The 25,772-nt window shown below is 45.6% G+C and overlaps 1 protein-coding gene across 1 annotated transcript; it reads right to left on the bottom strand.

The window, feature by feature from the left end:
• Positions 1-2,748: 2,748 nt before the first annotated feature.
• On the bottom strand, positions 2,749-20,886 carry LOC116974594 (inosine-uridine preferring nucleoside hydrolase-like). Its single transcript, XM_033023242.1, has 5 exons — positions 20,704-20,886; positions 16,303-16,482; positions 12,768-12,879; positions 11,077-11,213; positions 2,749-3,170 (listed from the first exon to the last, which is right to left on the bottom strand). The coding sequence occupies exons 1-5, from the start codon at positions 20,884-20,886 to the stop codon at positions 2,823-2,825; spliced, it is 960 nt and encodes a 319-aa protein (XP_032879133.1). The 3' UTR covers positions 2,749-2,822.
• Positions 20,887-25,772: the final 4,886 nt, after the last annotated feature.

The following is a 25,772-nucleotide window of genomic DNA, read 5'->3' as shown; positions in this document are numbered from 1 at the left end:
ACAGTGGGAAGTTTTACGCTCTGCCAGAATCAGTTTTACTGACAGTATGATAGACTCGAATAACCGGCACTTCATGCGCTGTAATAGTTAAATCAACAGGTGAAGCCTTTTAATCAGGAATACACTCATAGCGGATAAATGCAATGGAAGAGCATATTTAAACAAGTAAACCCCACTCTTCCTTTCTCACTTTCTCATTGATTTCTGGACATCAGTGAGAGGGGGCTACACAGTGGTGCAGCTAGCACAGCCATTGCCTCATCACACCAGAGACCCAGGTTCAATCCTGATATCTTTGTGGAGTTTGCACGTTTTTCCTTTGAACACATGAGGTTTTTTTGGGTGCTCTGAACTTCCCCCACATCCCAAAGAAATGTGAGTCGTAAATTGTAAATTGCCCCAGTCTATCGGCGTGGTGTAGTCTTGGGGGGGGGTTATTAAACAATGGGATTAATGTGAGGGGAAAAAAAGGAGGACCCGGCGTGGGGGAACCGGCCTGAGGGGGGGGGGACAAAGGAGGACCCGGCATGTGATACTTTGTAACTTTGTCAGTGCCCTTTATGTGGTGACTATTTGCATACATTAGTTACACTAAAGAATTTCACTGTGACTTGTCACATGAAACAATAAAGTAAAGTATTCATTCATTCATTCATTCATTTATCTCCGTGTAAATCAGTGACGTTGTGGGTGGAAGGGCCTGTTTCCTGCTGTACCACTCTACGACTCTATGCCTGGACTGTGACGGCTCAGCAGAGAAGTGTTTGGGGTAGCATTGGGAACGTGATTATTTGGAAGCAGTTGGAAGCCCAGTGATAACAACAAAGGAGATGTATCATAGAAACATAGAAAATAGGTGCAGGAGTAGGCCATTCGGCCCTTCGAGTTGATCATGGCTGTTCATCCAACTCAGTATCCTGTACCTGCCCTCTCTCCATACCCCCTGATCCCTTTAGCCACAAGGGACACATCAAACTCCCTCTTAAATATAGCCAATGAACTGGCCTCAACTACCTTCTGTGGCAGAGAATTCCAGAGATTCACCACTCTCTGTGTGAAAAATGTTTTTCTCATCTCGGTCCTAAAAGATTTCCCCCTTATCCTTAAACTGTGACCCCTTGTTCTGGACTTCCCCAACATCGGGAACATTCTTCCTGCATCTAGCCTGTCCAACCCCTTAAGAATTTTGTAAGTGTCTATAAGATCCCCCCTCAATCTTCTAAATTCTAGCGAGTACAAGCCGAGTCTATCCAGTCTTTCTTCATATGAAAGTCCTGACATCCCAGGAATCAGTCTGGTGAACCTTCTCTGTACTCCCTCTATGGTAAGAATGTATTTCCTCAGATTAGGAGACCAAAACTGTACGCAATACTCCAGGTGTGGTCTCACCAAGACCCTGTACAACTGCAGTAGAACCTCCTTGCTCCTATACTTAAATCCTTTTGCTATGAATGCTAACATACCATTTGCTTTCTTCACTGCCTGCTGCACCTGCATGCCTACTTTCAATGACTGGTGTACCATGACACCCAGGTCTCATTGCATCTCCCCTTTTCCTAATCGGCCACCATTCAGATAAAAGTCTACTATTATCCAACTCAGTATCCCGTACCTGCCTTCTCTGCATACCCCCTGATCCCTTTAGCCACAAGGGCCACATCTAACTCCCTCTTAAATATAGCCAATGAACTGTGGCCTCAACTACCTTCTGTGGGAGAGAATTCCAGAGATTCACCACTCTCTGTGTGAAAAATGTTTTTCTCATCTCGGTCCTAAAAGATTTCCCCCTTATCCTTAAACTGCGACCCCTTGTTCTGGACTTCCCCAACATCGCGACCCAAAGCATCCACTCACCCTATGTTGACCTCCTCAGCTACTTCAGAACATACAAGAGAGAATGTTAACCATACACCATCTGCAGGATGGAAGAGGAATTCAATCAACTTCAAAATCAACAGGGCGGCACGATGGCGCAGCGGTAGAGTTGCTGCCCTTACAGCGTCTGCAGCACCAGAGACCCGGGTTCTATACTGACTACAGGTGCTGTCTAAACAGAATTTGTATGTTCTCCCCGTGACCTTGTGGGTTTTCTCTGAGAACTTGGGTTTCCTCCTACAGTCCAATATCATACAGGGTTTGTAGGTTAATTGGCTGGGGTTTGTATACTTGGTATAAGTGTAAATTGTCCCTAGTGTGTGTAGGATAGAGTTAATCATCGAGGATCGCTGGTCGGCACGGGCTCGTTGGCCCGAAGGGCCTGTTTCCTCGCTATATCTCTAAAAACAAAAGAAACTACTGGTCATAACTCTGCACTGAACTAAGTTGGGATCTTGAGTGGACAAGATTAAATTTGGGGATGATATGATCAATAACACAACCCATGGAAGAAGAGAGACAACTTGATTAGGATACAGGTGTATTACTGTGGATGGAGACATTCACTACCCTTAGAGGAGAAAATGAGAAGTGGAAGAGAAGACAAAGGAAATAAACAAAAAATGGCCCAAAGTATTGGAGTAACTCAGCAGATCTGTAGGAATCTCTGGATCTCTGAACAGGTGATGTTTCAGGTTTGTACCCTTGTTGAGTGAGTGTGGGGGGGGGAGGGGGGGGGGGGGCAGGGGTAGCTGGAAGAGAGGAGGGGTAGGACAAAACCGGGCAGGTAATAGGTTGATACAGTTATACAGGTGAGGGAATTGTGAAGCTAGAGGAAGGAGTGTATGTGGAGGGAGAGGGGGAGAGAAGAAGTAGGTGCAAATATAAACACACTTTATTAATTCAGTTACAAGGCTGATGTTGCTATTGTTACTATTAACCTCTCACTATTTCAGAGCGGACATCATAAATTGACTAAACTTCTCCATATCACATTTTGTTGCGATAAAAGCTCGATGTTGTTTTTTCAGTAGGTTTGATTTGTCCAGGACCATCATCCCTCTGGTTAGTGACCCCTGTAACTCCACGCTCACTCCCACATGGATGTGCTCAGTGACAACACTCTCGTCAATAGCCGTGGCCATTGCATAAGAATCGCAGGACACAAAACCCGGTACAATATACAAATCTCTGTTGCCTTGCTTGCTCTTGGCAATTGTTTCGCTGTGTGCCGTTATCTTCTTCATAAAGGAAGCTTTCTTTGTGCCTTGATGTATCCACTCCTCGAAGAACGCCTGGCAAATTACAGGAAAGAAATGTCATCACTTCCATCCATAAACAGAAGGTAGACTCAAACAGCTGGAGTAACTCAGTGGGTCGGGCAACATCTCTGGAGAAAAGGAATAGGTGACGTTTTGGGTCTAGGCCCTTCTTCAGACTCAGTGGCACATAGGGTGCACAGATGGTTTCAGTGTAGGCACTACAGATAGTACAAAACAAGTTGAACAAATATAGCAGAATTTTGCCTTATCTCATGTCAGTGAGTGCTAAATACTGAACAAATATTTTTCTGGCATTGCTGCTGTTTTTCTAACAAACCTCCAGATTTTTTCCATAAATCTAAAATCATTGCACATTAATAACATTCAATCCAGTTAAGATGTATTTCATGTTAACCTTGTAAAGTTCTTTAACTCTACAGCCCTTTCTTCTCAAATGAGGAACCATGGTAAACACAAAATGCTGGAGTAACTCAGCGGGTCAGGCAGCATCTCCGGAGAAGGGATGGGTGACGTGTCGGGTCAAGACCCGTCTTCAGACCTTGGTTGGAAGAAGGATCTTGACCCGAAACATCACCCATTCCTTCTCTCCAGAGATGCTGCCTGTCCAGCTGAGTTATTCAAGCATTTTGTGTCTACCTTTGACTTAACCCAGCATCTGCAGTTCTTTCCTACACATGAGGAACCATGGGAATGGACTAAAGTACTTTTCACCACTAAAGATGAAATGAGCACCACTAAAACTGAAAGGAGAAGTAAATCATGAGGTTGAGGTTTGGTGATGCCAAGTTAAACTCGGCACATCTCCAGATGGTGAGAGGAGGGCAAGCTGGCATAAACATGTACGCAGCTGTTAAATGCCTCCATCCCTTCCGCTTTCCCCACTAGCTAACTAAGATGTGAACCGCATGCAGAAATTGTATTTATGTCCATTGGAGGTTGGCGTGTTAGGAGGCATGCATTAAGCCACATATGTTTTCTCATTGCAACACATGCGGTCCCAATTCTGTGAGTGGGCTCAGGAAATTGATAGTTGGCACTGTTGATCAGCCGTGAATAGCGTTCTGCCAATGCAGTTGTAGACGTGGAGGCAGTGGCAATAAAACATGTACATAAATACTGTAGTTAAATGGTGACATTCCAAACTGCATATGCCATTGTAATCTTGGTAAGGAAGTGGGTGCAACTTTAATGCCTTTGCCAGAGGAAGCCATTTTATTTGACATTCCCTCTGATAATGGGGTGACATAGCACAGGTGATTGATAGTCGGCATGGACTCTGTGAACCAAAGGGCCTGTTTTCACACACTATCTCTCAACTATTGCAGAGAATTGTGGACGCAGCCCAGACCATCACACAAACCAATCTCCCTTCCATTGACTCCATTTGTACCCACGCTGCCTCGACAAGGCCAGCAGCATAATCAAGGACGAATCACATCCTGGCCATTCCCTTTTCTCCCCTCTCCCATCAGGCAAAAGGTATAGAAGTGTGAAACACACACCTCCAGATTCAGTGACTGTTACTTCCAAGCTGTTATCAGGCAACTGAATCATCCTACCTCAACTAGAGAGCAGTCCTGGACTACTATCTACCTCAGTGGTGACGCTCGGACTATCTTTGATCGGACTTTACTGGCTTTACTTTGCACTAAATGTTATTCCCTTATCATGTATAGGAAAGGACTGCAGATGCTTGTTTAAATCGAAAGAGGACACAAAATGCTGGAGTAACTCAGCGGGACAGGCAGCATCTCTGGAGAGAAGGAATAGGTGACGTTTCAGGTTGAGACCCTTCTTCAGACTGAGAGTCAGGGGGTGACGGACACTGGAGGCATGAAACAGTACAGAACTTGTATTTGACCCGAAACGTCACCCATGCTGCCTGTCCCGCTGAGTTACTCCAGCATTTTGTATTCCCTTATCATGTATCTGTACACTGTAAATGGGTCGATTGTAATCAATAGACAATAGACAATAGGTGCAGGAGTAGGCCATTTGGCCCTTCGAGCCAGCACCGCCATTCAATGTGATCATGGCTGATCATCCCCTATCAGTACCCCGTTCCTGCCTTCTCCCCATATCCCCTGACTCCGCTATTTTTAAGAGCCCTATCTAGTTCTCTCTTGAAAGCATCCAGAGAACCTGACTCCACTGCCCTCTGAGGCAGAGAATTCCACAGACTCACCACTCTCATGTAATGTCTTTCCACTGACAGAATAGCACACAACAAAAGCTTTTCACTGCACATGACAATAAACTAACTGAACGGAACTAAGATCTTCGAACCCATACCAGCACTTAAGAGCTATCCCTTTCCCCCTCATGTTTCCCAGCAGCCTATCTTCAGGTATGTAGGTTAATTGACTTGGTGAATGTGTAAATTGTCCCTAGTGTTAATGTGTGGTGATCGCTGGTCGGCGCGGACTCGGCGGGTCGAAGGGCCTGTTTCCGTGCTGTATCTCTAAACTAAACTAAAATGTTATTATAGTACCTGCCTCAACTACCTCCTTTGGCAGTTCATTCCATGTAGTTAACAACCTCTGTGGAAAAAGTAGCCCTTCACCTATGTCCACTAGTTCCTCAACCCTGAGAAAAAGACTGGGCAATCACCCTATTTATGCTCCTCGTGACTTTATATACATCTGGAAGATCAACCCTCAGTGTCCTATCCTCCAATTCGATGGTTCATTGATTTCTTTATTGTCACGTGTACCAGATACAGTGAACACATTTTTTGTATACAGATCAGCAAGATTGGCTCCATACATAAATACAATTGATGAGACAAATTTCCCAACACATTCTAAACTAGAACTCAGAATGGAATTGTTAACTCTGTTTCTTTCAACTGCCTTCTTTTGATTTTTTTTGAAGACTTGAACAAAAAGGTTGATGAAGGCAGAGCTGTGGATGTTGTGTACATGGACTTTAGTAAGGCGTTCGACAAGGTGCTGCATGGTAGGCTGGTCTGGAAGATTAGATCTAATGGGATCCAAGGAGGTACAGCTGAATGGTTAGCAAATTGGCTCCATGGAAGGAAGCAGAGGGTGATGGTGGAAGGTTGCTTCTCAGAATGGAGGCCTGTGACTAATGGTGTGCCACAGGGCTTGGGTGCTGGGCCTGTTACTGTTTGTCATCTACACCAATTATTTGGATGAGAACATACAGGGCAAGATTAGCAAGTTTGCTGATGATACAAAAGTTAGTGGTTTTGCAGATAGTGAAGATGGTTGTGAATGATTGCAGCAGGATCTGGATCGATTGGCCAGGTGGGCGGAGGAGTGGTTGATGGAATTTTATACAGAGAAGTGTGAGGTGTTGCATTTTGGGACGTCAAACAAGGGCAGGACCTATACAGTAAATGGTAGGTCTCTGGGTAGTGTTGTAGACCAGAGGGATCTAGGAGTACAAGTGCATGGTTCCATGAAGGTCGAGTCGCAGGTAGATAAGATGGTCAAAAAGACTTTTGGCACTTTGGCCTTCATCAGTCAGAATATTGAGTATAGATGTTGGGAGGTCATGTTGCAGTTGTAAAAAATGTTGGTGAGACCGCATTTAGAATATTGTGTTCAGTTCTGGGCACCATATTATAGAAAAGATATTGTCAAGCTTGAAAGGGTTCAGAAAAGATTTACGAGGGTGTGAGCTATAGAGAGCGGTTGAGTAGGCTGGGTCTCTATTCCATGGAGCGTAGGAGGATTAGGGGATATCTTATAGAGGTATACAAAATCATGAGAGGAATGGATCGGGTAGATGCCCAGAGACTTTTACCCAGAGTAGAGAAATCGATGACCAGAGGACACAGGCTCAAGGTGAAGGGGAAATGATTTAATAGGAATCCGAGTGGTAACTTTTTCACACAGAGGATGGTGGGTGTATGGAACAAGCTGCCAGAGGAGGTAGTTGAGGCTGGGAATACCCCATCGTTTACGAAACAGTTGGTCAAGTACATTGATAGAACAGGTTTGGAGGGTTATGGACCAAGCGCAAGCAAGTGGGACTAAGGTAGCTGGGACATTGTTGGCCGGTGTGGGTGAGTTGGGCCAAAGGGCCTGTTTCCACACTGTATTAATCTATGACTCTATGATGCGGCCTGACTTGCTGAATGTTTTCAGTCTTCTTTTACTTTTATTTCAGGTTAATTGGTTATTTGAATTCTGAGTGATAGTTATTGTTAATTAAAGGTATCAAGAATCATGAGGAAAGGGTGGGTACAAGAAGGTTGAACAAAGAGAAGCCGTGATTACAATGAATAGTAGAACAGGCTTGATGTTGGAGGAACAGCATCTCATATTTCCCTTGGGCAGTTTACAGCCCAGTGGTATGAATATTAATTTCTCTCACTTCAGGTAGCCCCGGCATTCCCTCTCTCTCTCTCTCTATACCTCCCCCACCCAAGTCGCACTAGCTTTTCGTTTTCACCCAACAAACAGTTAATAATGGCCTGTTTCCTTCATCATCGTTACTTTTTTGTACATCTTTCACTCACTGTTCTTTATCTCTCTACATCATGGCCTATATCTCTCGTTTCTCTTATCCCTAACCAGTCTGAAGAAGGGTCTCGACCCGAAACGTCACCCATTCCTTCTCTCTAGAGATGCTGACTATCCCGCTGAGTTACTCCAGTTTTTTGTGTCTATCTTCGGTTTGAACCAGCATCTGCAGTCCCTTCCTACGCAGGCTTGAGGTTTAATTAGTCTACACTTGCTCCTATGTACATAGAACATTACACTGTATAGCACAAGAAGAGGTCCTATGGCCAATAATGTCTGTGCCAAACATGATATCAAGATCAACTCTTATCTGCCTGCCCATAATCCATATCGCCCCATTCCCTTCATACCCATGTGCCAATCCAAAAGTCTCTTAAATGCCACCACTGTATCTGCCTAAACCACCACCCCCAGGAGTACGTTCCAGGTTAAAAAAAAGCTGCCCTGCGCATCTCCTCTAAACTTTGGCTCTCTCACTTTAAAGCTAAGTCCTCTAGTATTTTATTTTTCCATCCTGGGAAAAAGGTTCTGACCGGCTACACTATCTATGCATGTCATCACTTTATATTCTTCTATCAGGTCTTCCCGCAACCTCCGGCATTCCAAGCAAAGGCAATCCAAGTCTGTCTGACCTCTCCCCGAAGCTAATACCCACTAATCCAGACAGCATTTTGATAAACCTCCTCTGCACTCCTTCCAAAGCCTCCACATGCTTCCTGTAATACGGAGACCAGAACTGCATGCAAGACTCCAAATGCAACCAGACCAAAGTTCTATAGAGCAGCAAGACTCCAAATGCGGCCAAAGTTCTATAGAACTGCCGTGTTTAGTTGTCCCTATTTTGTCTTTCATAAGGTCATAAGGTCATGTGATAGGAGTAGAATTAGGCCATTTGGCTCATCAAGTCTACTACACTATGCAATCATGGCTGATCTATTTCATCTTCCTAACCTCATTCTCCTGCCTTCTCCCCATAACCTCTGACACCTGTACTAATCAGGAATCTATCTATCTCTGCCTCAAAAATATCCACTGACTTGGCCACCACAGCCTTCTGTGGCAAACAATTCCACAGATTCACCACCAACCAATGACATTTCCCCTCAAAGAACGTCCTTTCATTCTGAGGCTATGACCTCTAGTCCTAGACTCTCCTACTAGTGGAAACATCCTCTCCACATCCACTCTATCCAAGCCTTTCACTATTCTGTATGTTTCAATGAGGTCCCCCCTCATTCTTCTGAACTCCAGCGAGTACAGGCCCAGTGCTGACAAACGCTTATCATAGGTTTACTTACACATTCCTGGGATCATTCTTGTAAACCTCCTCTGGACCCTCTCCAGAGCCAGCACATCCTTCCTCAGATATATAACCATATAACCATATAACAATTACAGCACAGAAACAGGCCATCTCGGCCCTTCTAGTCCGTGCCGAACACTTATTCTCACCTAGTCCCATCTACCTGCACTCAGACCATAACCCTCCATTCCTTTCCCGTCCATATACCTATCCAATTTATTTTTAAATGATAAAATCGAACCTGCCTCCACCACTTCCACTGGAAGTTCATTCCACACAGCTAACATAGAAACATAGAAATTAGGTGCAGGAGTAGGCCATTCGGCCCTTCGAGCCTGCACCGCCATTCATAGAAACATAGAAACATAGAAATTAGGTGCAGGAGTAGGCCATTCGGCCCTTCGAGCCTGCACCGCCATTCAATATGATCATGGCTGATCATCCAACTCAGTATCCCGTACCTGCCTTCTCTCCATACCCTCTGATCCCCTTAGTCACAAGGGCCACATCTAACTCCCTCTTAAATATAGCCAATGAACTGGCCTCGACTACCCTCTGTGGCAGGGAGTTCCAGAGATTCACCACTCTCTGTGTGAAAAAAGTTCTTCTCATCTCGGTTTTAAAGGATTTCCCCCTTATCCTTAAGCTGTGACCCCTTGTCCTGGACTTCCCCAACATCGGGAGCAATCTTCCTGCATCTAGCCTGTCCAACCCCTTAAGAATTTTGTAAGTTTCTATAAGATCCCCTCTCAATCTCCTAAATTCTAGAGAGTATAAACCAAGTCTATCCAGTCTTTCTTCATAAGACAGTCCTGACATCCCAGGAATCAGTCTGGTGAACCTTCTCTGCACTCCCTCTATGGCAATAATGTCCTTCCTCAGATTTGGAGACCAAAACTGTACGCAATACTCCAGGTGTGGTCTCACCAAGACCCTGTACAACTGCAGTAGAACCTCCCTGCTCCTATACTCAAATCCTTTTGCTATGAAAGCTAACATACCATTCGCTTTCTTCACTGCCTGCTGCACCTGCATGCCCACTTTCAATGACTGGTGTACCATGACACCCAGGTCTCGCTGCATCTCCCCTTTTCCTAGTCGGCCACCATTTAGATAATAGTCTGCTTTCCTGTTTTTGCCACCAAAATGGATAACCACTCTCTGAGTAAAGAAGTTCCCCCTCATGTTACCCCTAAACTTCTGTCCCTTAATTCTCAAATCATGTCCTCTTGTTTGAATCTTCCCTACTCTCAATGGAAAAAGCTTATCCACGTCAACTCTGTTTATCCCTCTCATCATTTTAAAGACCTCTATCAAGTCCCCCCTTAACCTTCTGCGCTCCAAACAATAAAGACCTAACTTGTTCAACCTTTCTCTGTAACTTAGTTGCTGAAACCCAGGCAACATTCTAGTAAATCTCTTCTGTACCTACCAGCGCCTTATAGAGCCTCAACATTACATCCCTGTTTTTGTCTCCAAGCCCTCTTGAAATAAATGCTAGCAGTTCCTTCTGCAGTTGTACAGAGCCCGAGTGAGACCACACCTGGAGTATTGTGTGCAGTTTTGGTCCCCTAATTTGAGGAAGGACATTCTTGCTATTGAGGGAGTGCAGTGTAGGTTTACAAGGTTTATTCCCGGGATGGCGGGACTGTCATATGCTGAGAAAATGGAGTGACTGGGCTTGTACACTCTGGAGTTTAGAAGGATGAGAGGCGATCTTATTCAAACATATAAGATTCTTAAGGGTTTGGACACGCTAGAGGCAGGAAACATGTCCCCGATGTTGGGGGAGTCCAGAACCAAGGGCCATAGTTTAAGAATAAAGGTTAAGCCATTTAGAACGGAGACGAGGAAACACTTTTTCTCACAGAGAATTGTGAGTGTGGAATTTTTTGCCTCAGAGGGCGGTGGAGGCAGGTTCTCTGGATGTTTTCAAGAGAGAGCTAGATAGGGCTCTTAAAGATAGCGGAGTCAGGGGATATAGGGAGAAGGCAGGAACGGGGTACTGATTGGGGATGATCAGCCATGATCACATTGAATGGTGGTGCTGGCTCGAAGGGTCGAATGGCCTACTCCTGCACCTATTGTCTATTGTCTATTGAGTTTGCTTTCAACAACTTACCCAAGACAGAGGATGGTAAAGACAATATTCCCAGGTTATGATGTGCATGGGACACGCGAAATAATTCAGGACAATATGAGCTGCTTCTGGATCAGCTGCAAAGTTAAATTCAGCGCACACGGTGATGTTCCCCCTGCCTGAAAAATAAAACCCATGAATGAAGTTCATCCCACCTCAACTTTAAAGCTCCCTTTACTCAAACACGTTTAGCAGTACAGTGAAAGTAATTCCTTATCACTTACTTGAAAATATTCAATGACAAATATCTCAGCAATTCAGGTGTCATATCATTACTTCAAGGCAAGGGTTCCCAACCTGGGGTAAATTTACCCCCAGGGGGTGAATTTCGCCTACCCAGGGGGTAAATATGTTGATTCTGGATTTGTACATATTTTTTCTCATTGACTGACTGTTTGGTTCTGGTTTGTTCCTCATTAGTTGTTCATAAATAAGTGAAATAACATTGTTATGTGCTATTAAAGTTGCCAGGGGTAAACGGGACGAAAAAGGTTGAGAATCCCTGCTTTAAGGAATTTAAGTAAAGAATGCCCCACAGTCGCATATCAAGATTCCTCGATGAGGTAGGCCCATGTAAATATTTACTATTATAGAGCTCAGTTTAGTTTTCATTGCAGATTGTCAAACCCAAGCAAAGCATTCGCACCAACAATAATGTTCACTCTGCCGCTCACTCATTGAAACTTACCGAATAGTGAAAGGCCTGGATAGAGTGGATGTGGAGGGGATGATTCCACTAGTGGGAGAGTCTAGGACCAGAGGTCATAGCCTCAGAATTAAAGGACAATAGACAATAGGTGCAGGAGTAGGCCATTTGGCCCTTCGAGCCCAGCACAGCCAATCACTGTGATCATGGCTGATCATCCACAATCTGTACCCCGTTCCTGCCTTCTCCCCATATTCTAATGGATGTTCCTTTAGAAAAATAAGGAGGAATTTCTTTAGTGAGAGGATGGTGAATCAGTGGAATTCATTGCCACAGAAGGCTGTGGAGGCCAAGTCAATGGATATTTTTAACTCTCTAGAATTTAGGAGATTGAGAGGGGATCTTATAGAAACTTACAAAATTCTTAAGGGGTTGGACAGGCTAGATGCAGGAAGATTGCTCCCGATGTTGGGGAAGTCCAGGACAAGGGGTCACAGCTTAAGGATAAGGGGGAAATCCTTTAAAACCGAGATGAGAAGAACTTTTTTCACACAGAGAGTGGTGAATCTCTGGAACTCCCTGCCACAGAGGGTAGTCGAGGCCAAGTTCGTTGGCTATATTTAAGAGGGAGTTAGATGTGGCCCTTGTGGCTAAGGGGATCAGAGGGTATGGAGAGAAGGCAGGTACGGGATACTGAGTTGGATGATCAGCCATGATCATATTGAATGGCGGTGCAGGCTCGAAGGGCCGAATGGCCTACTCCTGCACCTAATTTCTATGTTTCTATGTTTCTATGTTAAGGCAGAGATAGATAGATTCTTGATTAGAATGAGGAGAAGGGGTTAGGAGGGAGAAATAGATCAGCCATGATTGAATAATTGATTCCCCTACTCTGGGTAAAAGACTGTGCATTCACTCTATCTAATCCCCTTTTGTAGTAAGGGGAATTCCTCGACAGTATATGAATATCAGATAAAGTCTGGTCGAATTCAGCTGTCAGTTGAATAGCACAAAATACAGGGTCTACCTTCCATATTCCCTCCCATGATGTACAAATGTTTTAACTTCAATGGGAAAGTTGGATCCATTTTAGAAGCCAACGCAACATTTGTCAGGGGTCCAGTGGCCACAAGCGTAACCTGTGGGGTAATAAATAGTTGGTCAGTACAGAGAATGAGAGACGTATGGAAACATTGTACAGTGGTAAAATACAACCGGTATTTTCACTCTCTTGTTTCGGTACTCATTTAGAATTCATTTTATACTCAGATGTTTAATCAGAAGCACCTACAGCAGTTTGAGGTTCAAACAGTCTTGTTCTCATTAAAGCATGGTGGCGCAGCGGTAGAGTTGCTGCCTTACAGCGTCAGAGACTGGGTTTGAAATTATTTCCTTCGCTCCATAGATGCTGCTGCACCCGCTGAGTTTCTCCAGCTTTTTGTGTACCTTAAGTTTGTAGGCTAATTGGTTTGGTAAAATTATAAATTGTCCCAGGTGTGTGCAGGATAGTAATAGTGTGTGGGGATCGCTGGTTGGCGCTCATTCGGTGGGCCTGTTTCCACCCTTTATCTCTAAACTAAACTAAACTAAACTAAACTATTTGCTGTCCACCCCCTATTGCTTATTCCCCCCCCCCCCCCCCCACTTTGTTGTTCCCATCTGACACCAACCTGACACTTCACCTTCCTGTAAAGGGCGTGTCCCACGAGCGTTATTTGCGCATAATTACTCGACATCATTTACGAGTCACGACGCACGCGTCATGCCGCGCATGGTGCACATTACGCGCACAAGTTGCGTGGTGACGTAAGCAGTGACGCACGGTCGCTCGCGACGCCTCAGGATTTTGGGATATACAAAATCATCGCGCGCCACCTGCGTGACGTGCAAATGACGCCTAAGTGGGACAGGCCCTTAAGAGTTTAGAATCTGAAGCCTTTTGTTCTCCACTTCTCACCTCCCAGCTTCTGTGATTATCACCACCTTATCCTCCCCCACCTGCTAATCAACCTCTCCTCACCTGGATCAACATCCCCTCCTCACCTGGATCCACATCCCCTGGTAGTTCTTGCCCCACCACGCTTTATTCTGCCTACTTCCCCTCTACTCTTTCAGTGCAGATGAAGGGTCTTGATCTAAAGTGTTGACTATCCTTTCCCCTCCACAGATGCTGTCTGACCTGCTGAGTCCCTCCAGCAACTCTGCTCCTTTGAAGCATATGTTACAATGGCAGACATCCCAGGTCAGGTAACCCTGAAAGCAAAGGTATTGCTGCAACTTCGGTATACCACACCTGTATAAGTATAGTACACAAAATGTTCACCTTACCTAAAAAGGGAGTTCAGAGTTTAGTTTAGTTTAGAGATACAGCATGGAGACAGTCCCATCGACCCATTGATTCCACACCGACTTTTGCTCATCCGTTCACACTAGTTTTGTGTATCCCAATTTACAGAGGCCAATTAAAGGGCCTATCCCACTTGGGAGTCATTTGCGCGTCATTTTGTGAATCCCAAAATCCTGGGGCGCCGCGCGCGACCACACGTCACTGCCTACATCACCACGCACCATGCACGCGTAATGCACGCCATGCACACGTCGTGCGTCGCGTGACGCGTAAATGATGCCGTGTAAATGATGCACAAATGACGCCCAAGTGGGATAGGCCCTTAACCTACAAATCCACATGTCATTGGGATATGGCGTGGGGTCAAGGAGAGAGTGTTCACGTCGCGGCCTGTTTTCACCAATCTTTCCGCCACCACGCACATGAAGCACAAGAAGCGCAAGACAGACACCATGGTGTGCAGATGCCGAGAAGTGTGTTCAGCTCTGGCTGAATAATTTCTAATCTTGTGTGTGGACTCAATGTTACAACATTTTGAGATTTTAAAAATCAAGTCTGTAATTTACCCCCATCAGATAAAGCATAAAAAGAAGTATAATTTGACACCTAATTCACTTTCATATCTTCAGTAATAAAAAAGTTATGGCCATTTTAATACTTGGAAATTAGCATCTTGTTCTCTATTGCTTTTCCATTGACTTAACACAAAAGCTGTGATCGAGGACAGTCAAATGGCCATAACTTTCTTAAAAATTAAGAGAACTAAAATACATTTTCAGTTTTTATAGATTGAAGCATTCTGAAACAAATATGAATCAATCTTACTTAGATGACTTGAAATTAAAGCATATAATTAGTTAGTTACCTAATTGTAGCTAATTACAAAATTCAATTACTAGATCTAAACATCTATCAATTTCCTAAGAATAGATTAACATTTTTAAATAGCCTAAGTGCCCAAATAACATTCACACAAGAATTCACAATATAACATAATTTTTAAATCTCATTGTCATGGATTTATAGGCCAATTGGAAGGAATTTAATGTTTAATACCTATAAATTAATAGCCATTTAAATCAACTTGCCTGTGGGTTTTTCTGGAACGCGACCATTTGGAACGTTGCGGTTTGCAGTGACGTAGACCCCATATCTGCATGCCGGTTGGTACGGGGACTAAATCACCGTTTCGCAACTTAAAATGTGAACTAAAGGTATCTTAAGGACCACTTTTATACATAAAAATAAACAGCTTTCTTTTACTTGTCACCTACATGAAATCCGTCCCTGTTGTCGGCGTTGTCGGCTTTAGAAGCTGATTTTAAAATGACTCCAGCGCTGAACGAGTCGGGTGATTTAAAAAAAAAAATACACAGAACGCCCGTCGGAACGATTCTTCAACAAAAGCTTGCACTCCAACCAAATATAATCCAGGACAATGTAAGAAAAAAACGCGTTTTAGCCCCCCCCCCCCCCTCCCCCCCTCAAACGCGCCAAAATTGTGCACACGGCCAGTGGCAGAATTGCAGCGTCGCTGAAGGTAAGTATTGTAACATACCTGTAAGAAGAAGATTGGGATATGGGAGGAAACTGGAGCACCCGGAGGAAACCCGCGCAGTCACAGTGAGAACATGCAAATTCCACGCAAACAACGCCCAAGGTCAGGATCAAACCCATGTTTCGGGTGCTGTGAGGCAGCAGTTCTACCAGTGCCACTGTGTCAGTAGCAAAGACTCATCAAATTCGTTGCTGGAATTGAATAATTGGAATGATGATTGGTTGGGCATCTACTCATCAGAGTTTAGCAGAATGAGGGGTGACGTTATTGAAACATATAAATTACTCTCTAGGCATAACAGGGTAGAGGTGGGGAGGATGTTTCACCAGGCTGTGGAGACTAGCTCTATGGCTCATGGTTGCAAAGGAATGGTTGTACGTTTAAAAGCTGAGGTACAGATTGAGTCGTGGGTCAGTACAAAGGCACGCAAAGCGAACACTAATAGGAATCTACAAAGGCTTAATGGACTTGTGGACGGCAACAAGACCACTAAATATTCCCAGACTTTTCTGTTTTTATTCCAGCAACCACATCAACATTTGTTATGCAAAGGAGATAGGAGCTACAAAATCAAAACAATGCAAATGGGGGTGATGAAATGGGATGGAGAAACTGAACAGAATGTGGCAAAGGGGCTGAATGGCCTGTTCTTCTCACCTGGCCAGCATGTGCCGTGGCAATCCGTATCATGGCATTTACTGCATGTTCAGTTTGTATGTTCTCCAGCCCTGGAGCTTTGGAGTCTGGAGCATCACCCAGACCATCCTTCCCATGGTATAAGTGCGCATTTAACTCTTTTCCAAGGAGAGAGACATCCGCACCTCGGTACACGGGAATCTGCATGTACGAGAAAAAGAAACATTGACGATGAACTAGAGCATGGAACATAAAACATAGAAACATACAGCACAGGGGGACAGGCTCTTTAGCCCACAATGCCTGTGCCGAACATGATGTCAACATCAACTGATCATATCTGACTGCACATGATCCATATCCCTCCATTCCATGCATATCCAAGATTAGTTTAGTTTAGTTTAGTTTAGTTTAGTTTAGTTTAGTTTAGTTTAGTTTAGTTTAGTTTAGTTTAGTTTAGTTTAGTTTAGTTTAGAGATACAGCATGGAAGCAGGCCCTTTGGCACACCGAGTCCGCGCAGAAGTCCTGCGATGCCGGCTATCTGGACTACACGTCTTCCCACCCTGCCCCCTGTAAAGACTCCATCCCCTACTCCCAATTCCTCCGCCTACGCCGCATCTGTTCCCAGGACGAGACATTTCATACCAGGGCATCGGAAATGTCCTCGTTCTTCAGGGAACGGGGATTCCCCTCCGCCACCATAGATGAGGCTCACACCAGGGTCTCATCCATACCCCGTAACACTGCTCTCTCTCCCCATCCCCGCACACGCAACAAGGGCAGAGTCCCTCTGGTCCTCACCTTTCACCCCACCAGCCGGCAAATACAACACATAATCCTCCGCCATTTCCGCCACCTCCAACGTGACCCCACCACTCGCCACATCTTCCCATCTCCCCCAATGTCTGCCTTCCGCAAAGACCGCTCCCTCCGCAACTCCCTCGTCAATTCTTCCCTTCCCTCCCGCACCACCCCCTCCCCGGGCACTTTCCGTTGCAACCGCAAGAAATGCAACACCTGTCCCTTCACCTCCCCCCTCGACCCCATTCAAGGTCCCAAACAGTCGTTCCAGGTGCGACAAAGGTTCACCTGTATCTCCTCCAACCTCATCTACTGCATCCGCTGCTCTAGATGTCAGCTGATTTACATCGGTGAGACCAAGCGTAGGTTGGGCGATCGTTTCGCCGAACACCTCCGCTCAGTCCGCAATAACCTACCTGACCTCCCGGTGGCTCAGCACTTCAACTCCCCCTCCCATTCCCAATCCGACCTCTCTGTCCTGGGTCTCCTCCATTGCCAGAGTGAGCAACAGCGGAAATTGGAGGAACAGCACCTCATATTCCGTCTGGGGTCCTTGCGTCCTTATGGCATTAACATTGAATTCTCCCAATTTGGCTAGCCCGTGCTGTCCCCTCCCCTTCCTTAACCCTCTAGCTGTCTCCTCCCACCCTCCCATCCGCCCGCCCTCGGGCTCCTCCTCCTCCTCCCCTTTTCATTCTTTCTTTCCCCACCCCCCATCAGTCTGAAGAAGGGTTTCGGCCCGAAACGTCGCCTATTTCCTTCGCTCCATAGATGCTGCTGCACCCGCTGAGTTTCCCCAGCAATTGTGTGTACCTTCGATATTCCAGCATCTGCAGTTCCCTTTTGAACCTCCGAACCTGTATGTCTTTGGAGCGTGGGAGGAAACCAAAGTTCTCGGAGAAAACCCAGGCAGGTCACGGGGAGGATGTACAAACTCCGTGCAGACAGCACCTGTAGTCGGGGTCCACACATCTCCACCAATTTAGGTGTCATCTGCAAACTCAGTAACCAGCCCATCGACCTTTACGTCCAAGTCATTTTTATATTTAGAGTATATCACAAATAACAGTGGTTCCATCATGGAACCCTATGGAACACCACTGGTGACAGACCTCCAGCTAGAATAACACCACAAACCTGTGTCTTCTATGATTAAAGAAACATCAAGATGGATGGAAATATCATCAACCAATTCCTGTCACTTCCCTTTTCTCTCTTCACCTTCTGGGAGCAGATTCAAGAGCTCAAAACCTGATGTTCAGACTTGTTAAGAACAGCTTCCCCACTGCTATCAGACTGAACCAATTCCTATTTCACACCCTAGTTCCAGTAGTGTTGCCACTAACTCTCAACTCTACACTTACTCTCAAAAACTACCTCATTTGGTTATTCCATTCATGTATTTTAATATGCTTTTACACTAATCAAAATTCTCACTACAAACTTGCACCATTCTATTGTTGCATTTATCATTACTGTATGGATAATTTAATTAGTAACTTCATGTGAGCAAGCAATTTCATTGAATCCTTCTCCCCTCTCCCATCAGGCAAAAAGTATAGTGATAGGCCCCCCTCAGTCATGGTTGACCACGGGTGAATTTGTCCAGACAATCCAAGTTCCCAGTTTTAGAGCTGGTCTCTTTTGATGAGTTCTTTTGTTGGCAGGTGCGAAGGTTGCGATCTGCTGTTCAGATGGTTCCTAATCCCCGTACGTCCAGTGAGGATAACGGGACAGCACCTTATTGGCTGGGGGCTGCCCAGCTTGCGGCGGGCGGTAGCTGTCCAGTGAGATCAGAAAATCCCTCCCACCGTCGGGAGAAACCCCTGGCGCTTCGCTTTACGCCAATCTAGCGATGACTTATAACCGGTAACGGCTGCTCCCCATGTTGTGTCGACGCCACAGGTGACCCTGGAGTGTCCTCTCCAGGTTTAGGTGTAGGTTTGCAGGTGTGTGATGTGTAGTCGGATGCAGGGGCGGAAAACCCGGGGGGGCCAGAGGGGACACGTCCCCTCCATGTTTTGAGAGGTGAGGGACATCCCCCCCAAAGATCTTATAGCAGAGCAAGATAGGCTACTCCTGCAAAATGCAATGGGCTGACGTGTAGTACGCTATGGAGGGGATCCTGGGCATTTTTCCCCGCCCATTTTAGTAACCTGAGCCTACCTGACCCCAAAGATCTTTTAGCGGATATAAGATCTTTGCTGACCCGACCCGACTCGCAGTGTAATCAATGTTGCGGGGCAACAGTTTGTGTGTGTGATATAGGGTTAGATTCATAAATCTGTCAGTTCATACTTCTTGTCAAGAATAAAATTTGACTCTGGTAATTGTCTTTTTTAATGTTTTTTAAATCATTTATTTTTAAATGGTTCACAAGCAGTGTTTGAGTTGATTTTGTAGTAACCGGAACCGACCCGACTCGCAGGGTAATTGACATTGCGGGGAGAGTTTTTGTGTGTGATATAGGGTTAGATTCATAATTCTGTTAGTTCATAATTCTGTTAATTCTTGTTAAAGAATAAAATGTTTATAAACACACATACATGAAAATCATATAAATGTATATAATCATATAACACACACAATTATATTTCTTCTGATCCAATAATGAACTTTATTTCAGACTAGACAAGGGACATTAAATAAGAAACATTGTAAACCTCCCCGCAACTTCACACACACTAGGCCTTATCCCCCCCCCCCCCCCCCCCCCCCCCCCCCGGCACTCCCTCGCCTGCCCCCTCACTTCAATGTCTCCCCCCCTCCTATGCCCCTCTCCCCGCTGCCCCACACTCCCTCTCCTCGCTGTCCCGGGCCCCACACTCCCTCTCCCTTGGCCCCACACTCCCTCTCCTCGCTGTCCCGGGTCCCACACTCCCTCTCCCCTGGCCCCACACTCCCTCTCCCTCTCCCCTGGCCCCACACTCCCTCTCCCGCTGCCCCGGGCCGCGCATTCCCTCTCCCCTGGCCCCACACTCCCTCTCCCCTGGCCCCATAGGGGAGGAGTGGGGGGTGGGGGGGGTGGGACTGAGGATAGAGCGCGGTGATTGGAGGAGGGAGACGTGGCACAGACCTGCGCTTCATCCGCAGCCAGGATGATCCCGGCCGGCTCTCCGGCGCCGTCCTGTCCCCTCCCGAGTTTCAGCATTCTATCAGGCAAATGAATCATCCAACCACAACCAGACAGCAGTGCTGAACTATTATCTACCTCTTTGGTGACCCTCCGACTATCTTTGATTGGACCTTGCTGGCTTTACGTTCCACTAGACGTTATCCCCTTATCATGTATCTGTACACTGTGAATGACTCGATTGCAATCACGTATTGTCTTTCTACTGACTGGTTAGCGCGCAACGAAAGCTTTTCACTGTATCTCGGTACACGTGACAATAAACTAAACTGAACTGATGTATATGACGATAAACTAACGTAATCTAATCTATATCACAGCAAAATGACAGTTTTCAAAATAATTGTCATTGTTAGATACAGCTTATCATAGCTTACTTACAGCTTACTTATAGCTTAATTTGATCATAGGTTGCAGCGCCCATTGATTTTTGAAATGGGCACATAGGCATGTCTGTGCTAAGAATCTGTCCCTTTACATCACCCACCTCTGACTTGTGGCAAACTTTAAGCACTCGGAGCACGTTCCTGCACACGTTGTTGATTGACGTGTTTCCGTGGCAACAGGTTATACCCAAGACCTGTACGTGAGGAGCTGCCAGGGCCATCATTATTGCCTGGGCATCGTCCACACCACAGTCGACGTCTAGGAGAAACAGCTTCTTTGTCATCTTCGTACCTGTGAGGGAAAGGCAATGAGATGGACTTTGAATGAGCTGCCTGATGTCCTGCAGCTAACGCACCAGGTGCTGGTGACCCTGTGAATATGTAAGCTTTGAGTCATCATGTTATTTGACTTGTTTTGGCACTGACCTTTCTCTCAAGGCAGCAGAAAAATAATTGTCCCCTTAAATTGATACTATTGCATTGCTGAATGGTGGAATATGTTGGAGGGTTGGGGTTGGTAGAATAGGGTGCACTGTAAGGGAAATTAATGGGGAATGAGTAGGAAGGAGCTACAGATGCTGGTTCAAACCAACGATAGACACAAAAAGCTGGAGTAACTCAACGGCACCTCTGGAGAGAAGGAATAGGTGGTTTCGGTTCGAGACCCTTCTTAAGACTGAGAGACAGGGGAAATGGAAATGAGAGATATAGACGATGATATCGACAGATATAGATAGAAACATAGAAAATAGGTGCAGGAGTAGGCCATTCGGCCCTTCGAGCCTGCACCGCCATTCAATATGATCATGGCTGATCATCCAAATCAGTATCTTGTACCTGCCTTCTCTCCATACCCCCTGATCCCTTTAGCCACAAGGGACACATCTAACTCCCTCTTAAATATAGCCAATGAACTGGCCTCAACAACCTTCTGTGGCAGAGAGTTCCAGAGATTCACCACTCTCTGTGTGAAAAATGTTGTTCTCATATAGAATAAGTGAATGAAAGATATGCAGAAAAGTAATGATGATAAAGGAAAAAAGCCATTGATAGCTGTGGGCTAGGTGAGAACCTCAGCCACTCACACATTGGAACTCACTTGCAGTGTTCATTGGATAGTGACCAGGGGCGAGAAACCCTGCTTTAATGTTCCCGTTGTCTTGTCCAATATCACCAATGAAAATCTCAATGTCAACGATTCAATGATACTTCAATGATATTTATCGTCACATGTAGACACAAAATACTGGAGTATTTTGGGTTGAGACCCTTCTTCAGACTGAAGAAGGGTCTCGACCCAAAACGTCACCCATTCCTTCTCTCTAGAGATGCTGCCTGACCCGCTGAGTTACGCCAGCATTTTGTGTCTACCTTCGATTTAAACCAGCATCTGCAGTTCTTTCCTACACTTATTGTCACATGTACACTGGTACAGTGAAATTCTTTGACTTTGCACACAATCCACTAAAATCAAACAGCAGACTTCACCTGGGCTGTACATAGAGAATCGCCACGTTTCCAGATTCAAAAGTCACAAAAATACTGTGACTGCTGAGACCAACCACGAGTACAGGCCAAAGAGTTTTTCTGAACTTATAACAACAAAGACTTGAACTTATTAAATCAATTTGTCCCAATAACACAGACATGGCTTGGGTTTAGGATTATTATTGGTACAGTGAATAACATTGTTTTGCATGCTATCCATTCTAATCCATACAGGTCCTGAAAGCTCTGAGGCAGGTGAACCGCCACAAGGCTGTGGGACCAGATGGCGTCCCTCCTAAAGTTCTGAAGGCCTGTGCAGAACAACTCACGGGAGTGTATGTAGACATCTTCAATCTGTCTTTAAACCAAGCAGTGGTCCCCCGTATTTTTAAATATTCCACCATTGTACCAGTTCCAAAAAAACCAAACCCATCCACCCTGAATGACTTCAGGCCAGTGGCACTCACGCCAGTTGCCATGAAGTGTCTAGAAAAATTGGTTCTCACACACATCAATCACATGGTCCCGGGCACGATTGACCCCCTCCAGTTCGCCTACCGCCCCAACCGCTCAGTGGACGACGCAGTGGCCATTGCTTTACACCATATCCTGCAACACCTGGACAGCAGAGGAACATACGTCAGAACGCTGTTCCTGGATTACAGCTCGGCCTTTAACACCATTCGCCCGGGCAGGCTGACTGAGAAGCTGACAGACCTCGGCATCCCGACTCCCACCTGCAACTGGATCTTGGATTTCCTGACTGAAAGACCACAGGTGGTGAGGATGGGAAGGAGGGTGTCTGCAGAGCTCACCGTCAGCACAGGATCACCACAAGGCTGCTGTCTCAGTCCCAAACTTTTCACCCTGTACACACACGACTGTGTCTCCACCCAGGAAAACACCATCATTATTAAGTATGCGGATGATACCACCATCCTGGGCCTCATCAAGGGGGGGGACGAGTTGGGCTACAGGAGTCTGGTGAACGACATTCTTGCCTAAGGTGAGGTGAACGACCTAAGCCTCAACACAGACAAGACAAAAGAAATAATAATGAACTTCAGAAAAAATCCACCCCCCCTGCAGCCCCTCATCATCAAGGGGACTGTGGTGGAGAGGGCTGACAGTTACAGATACCTGGGACTACAAGTAACATCAGATCTGAACTGGACTTTGAACACTGCAGCCACAGTGAAAAAAGCCCAGCAGAGACTGTACTTCATCAGGCTGCTCAGAAAAGCTGGTCTGCACTGTCGCCCTCTCACCCAGGTCTACAAAGGACTGGTAGAGAGCATCCTCACCACAGGCATCACGGTGTGGTATGGAAACACCACACAGACAGAGAGGAAGGCTCTGCAAAGAGTCATAAAGACTGCAGAGAGGATCATCAGAACTGAACTCCCCTCCATGGACACAATCTACACACAGCGCTGTCAAAAAAGAGCAGAGAGAATCATTAGAGACACACTACATCCAGCTCACTCCCTGCTCAAACACAAAAACTGCACATACAACCTCAGGCACAGACGAGCAGACAGTATCGCCACAAATAGAACACGCTTTTTTAAGAGCTTCTTCCCTGCAACAGTGAGACTCTTGGCCAAAACACAACAAAATGAACTGATGTCCTGATATAGGGTTTGTGCAAGTTACAATGCTCTATGTGTCTTCTGTGTGTCTTTTTTAATTTTTTTTAATTTTTAAATTTTTTGTTTTAATTTTTAACTTAACTTGACTCTCTGAATAGCCGCACAAGAGTTCCTATGTGTGTAAGCACAAATGGCAAATAAAGTTTTTGACCTTGACCTTTGACCTTAATCAGATGCAAAACATATATTTACAATCGAGCCAAAACCAAGTTTAATAAGTAGAGCAAAGGGGAAAGTACAGAGGGCAGAATATATTTCTCGGCATTGAAGTGGAACAGTTCCATAGACAAAGTCCAATGTCTGTAATGGGATCGAGGTGAATTGCTAGCTTAAGGAAGGACCATTCCAAAGCCAGATAACAGAAAGGAAGAAGCTATTTCTGAGTCTGGTGGTGCACGCATTCAAGCATCTGTATTTTATGCCTGATGGGAGTTGGGAGGAGAAGGAATGACTGGGCTGCGACAAGTATTTGATTATGTTGACTACTATGAGGTTGACAGTAAGAATCTTTTTTCAAGGTGGGGTGTTTTAAACAAGAGGGCGTAAGTTTATGGTGAGAGAGAGAAAGTTTAGAGATCAAGGAGGTAAGTTTTGCACACAGAGAATGATTGTTATCTCGAATGGATGCTAGAGGTGGTGCTAGAGTAGGGTTGTCAACTTTCTCACTCCCAAATAAGGGACAAACGGTCAAAATAAGGGACAAATTCCCGATGGCAATTCGTTGACCGACTTGGTTGTGGCTGGGTGAATGATGAGTTGGCCCGGGTTCTGGGCTGCACACAGAGCCCAGCTGAGGCGTTTTGGCCCGCGCGCAAAGTCAGGCACCCCATCCAACTCATGAACCGATGAACGGCCATGTGAAGGAGGGCTGGTGGTGTCGGCGGAAGCGAAGCTCCGAATTGCGGATAGCTGGCGGGGCTGCCGACCGACAGGGCCACGGGCGAGGTGCTGCTGCTGTACTCCATGGGCTGCACAACATTGGGACGGGTGAGGCGGGGTCCGACGCAGCGCTCCAACCGACAGACCCCTCGACCCAAGTAGTAGCAGTCAAATACAGGATAAGGGCGGTCCCATATGGGGCAAACCAATTTAGCCCAATATACGGGATGTCCCGGCTAATACGGGACAGTTGGCAACCTTATGCTGGAAGCAGATACAAACACAATAATTTAAGAGACATCTAGAAAGGCAATTGAAGAGTCAAGACATACAAGGTTAGGGACCAAAGATAGACACAAAATGCTGGAGTAACTCAGCGGGTCAGGCAGCAATCCTGGAGAAAAGGAAGAGGTGACATATCACCATAGGATGGAGACCTATAGAGATTGTGTGTTGCCAGCTATAAATAGGATGGAAAATAAACATTTAGGACGTGCAGAATGGAGGAGATGAATGAAGTCTGAAACACCAGAAGAGAGAGGGACAAATACACATGCTGGAAATGTAAAGATTGAAAAGCTAATTGGTCTAAGTTGCTGCATTTAATGTTGAATTCGAAAGGCTGTCTTGAACCAAGTTGCAAAGTTGAACCAAGATGAGGAGATCGATGTATATGAGGGAGATTGAACTCCTCCTGGCTGATTGGTGCCATAATTACAATCTCTCACATAATGTCAACACAACCAAGGGACCTAGGATTAACTTCAGAAAGGGGACACCAGGAGACCATGTAGCGGTTTTCAATGGTGGGTCAGTGGTGGAGAGTGTCATCAGCTTCACATCCTGGGTGTTAACTGCAACTATATCAGGAGTCAAGAGTGTTAGCAGCACAACAGAATATGTACATATAGTACACAGTAAACTAAATAATAAACAAGGGAAAATAATTCATACATATACACACACAATGTATACATATATATTCCACTGTCCGACTGATACAGCACAAGGGATCATCTGAATTGTGAGCTTCACCACCCTTGGAGGAACATTATACAGACATCCCAATCACTGGGGAGATGAAAGGGTCCTTCTGGAGTCTCTTGCACAAGGCTCTGATCCTGTTTTACTTGATAATCTGGGCGGCGCAG

This window comes from Amblyraja radiata, chromosome 6 (genome assembly GCF_010909765.2).
Source record: "Amblyraja radiata isolate CabotCenter1 chromosome 6, sAmbRad1.1.pri, whole genome shotgun sequence".
NCBI lineage: Eukaryota > Metazoa > Chordata > Chondrichthyes > Rajiformes > Rajidae > Amblyraja > Amblyraja radiata.
This window is presented reverse-complemented; position numbering and strand designations above follow the sequence as displayed.

What these genes read in the sequence shown, in the direction of transcription:
- LOC116974594 (XM_033023242.1), bottom strand. Translation starts at nt 20,886, where the DNA reads ATGACAAAGAAGCTGTTTCTCCTAGACGTCGACTGTGGTGTGGACGAT. An exon ending in AAGTTTGCCACAAGTCAGAG is followed by an intron (nt 16,483 to 20,703) that starts GTGGGTGATGTA and finishes TCGTACATGCAG; the next exon opens with ATTCCCGTGTACCGAGGTGC. An exon ending in TTTACCATCCTCTGTCTTGG is followed by an intron (nt 3,171 to 11,076) that starts GTAAGTTGTTGA and finishes GTAATTTGCCAG; the next exon opens with GCGTTCTTCGAGGAGTGGAT.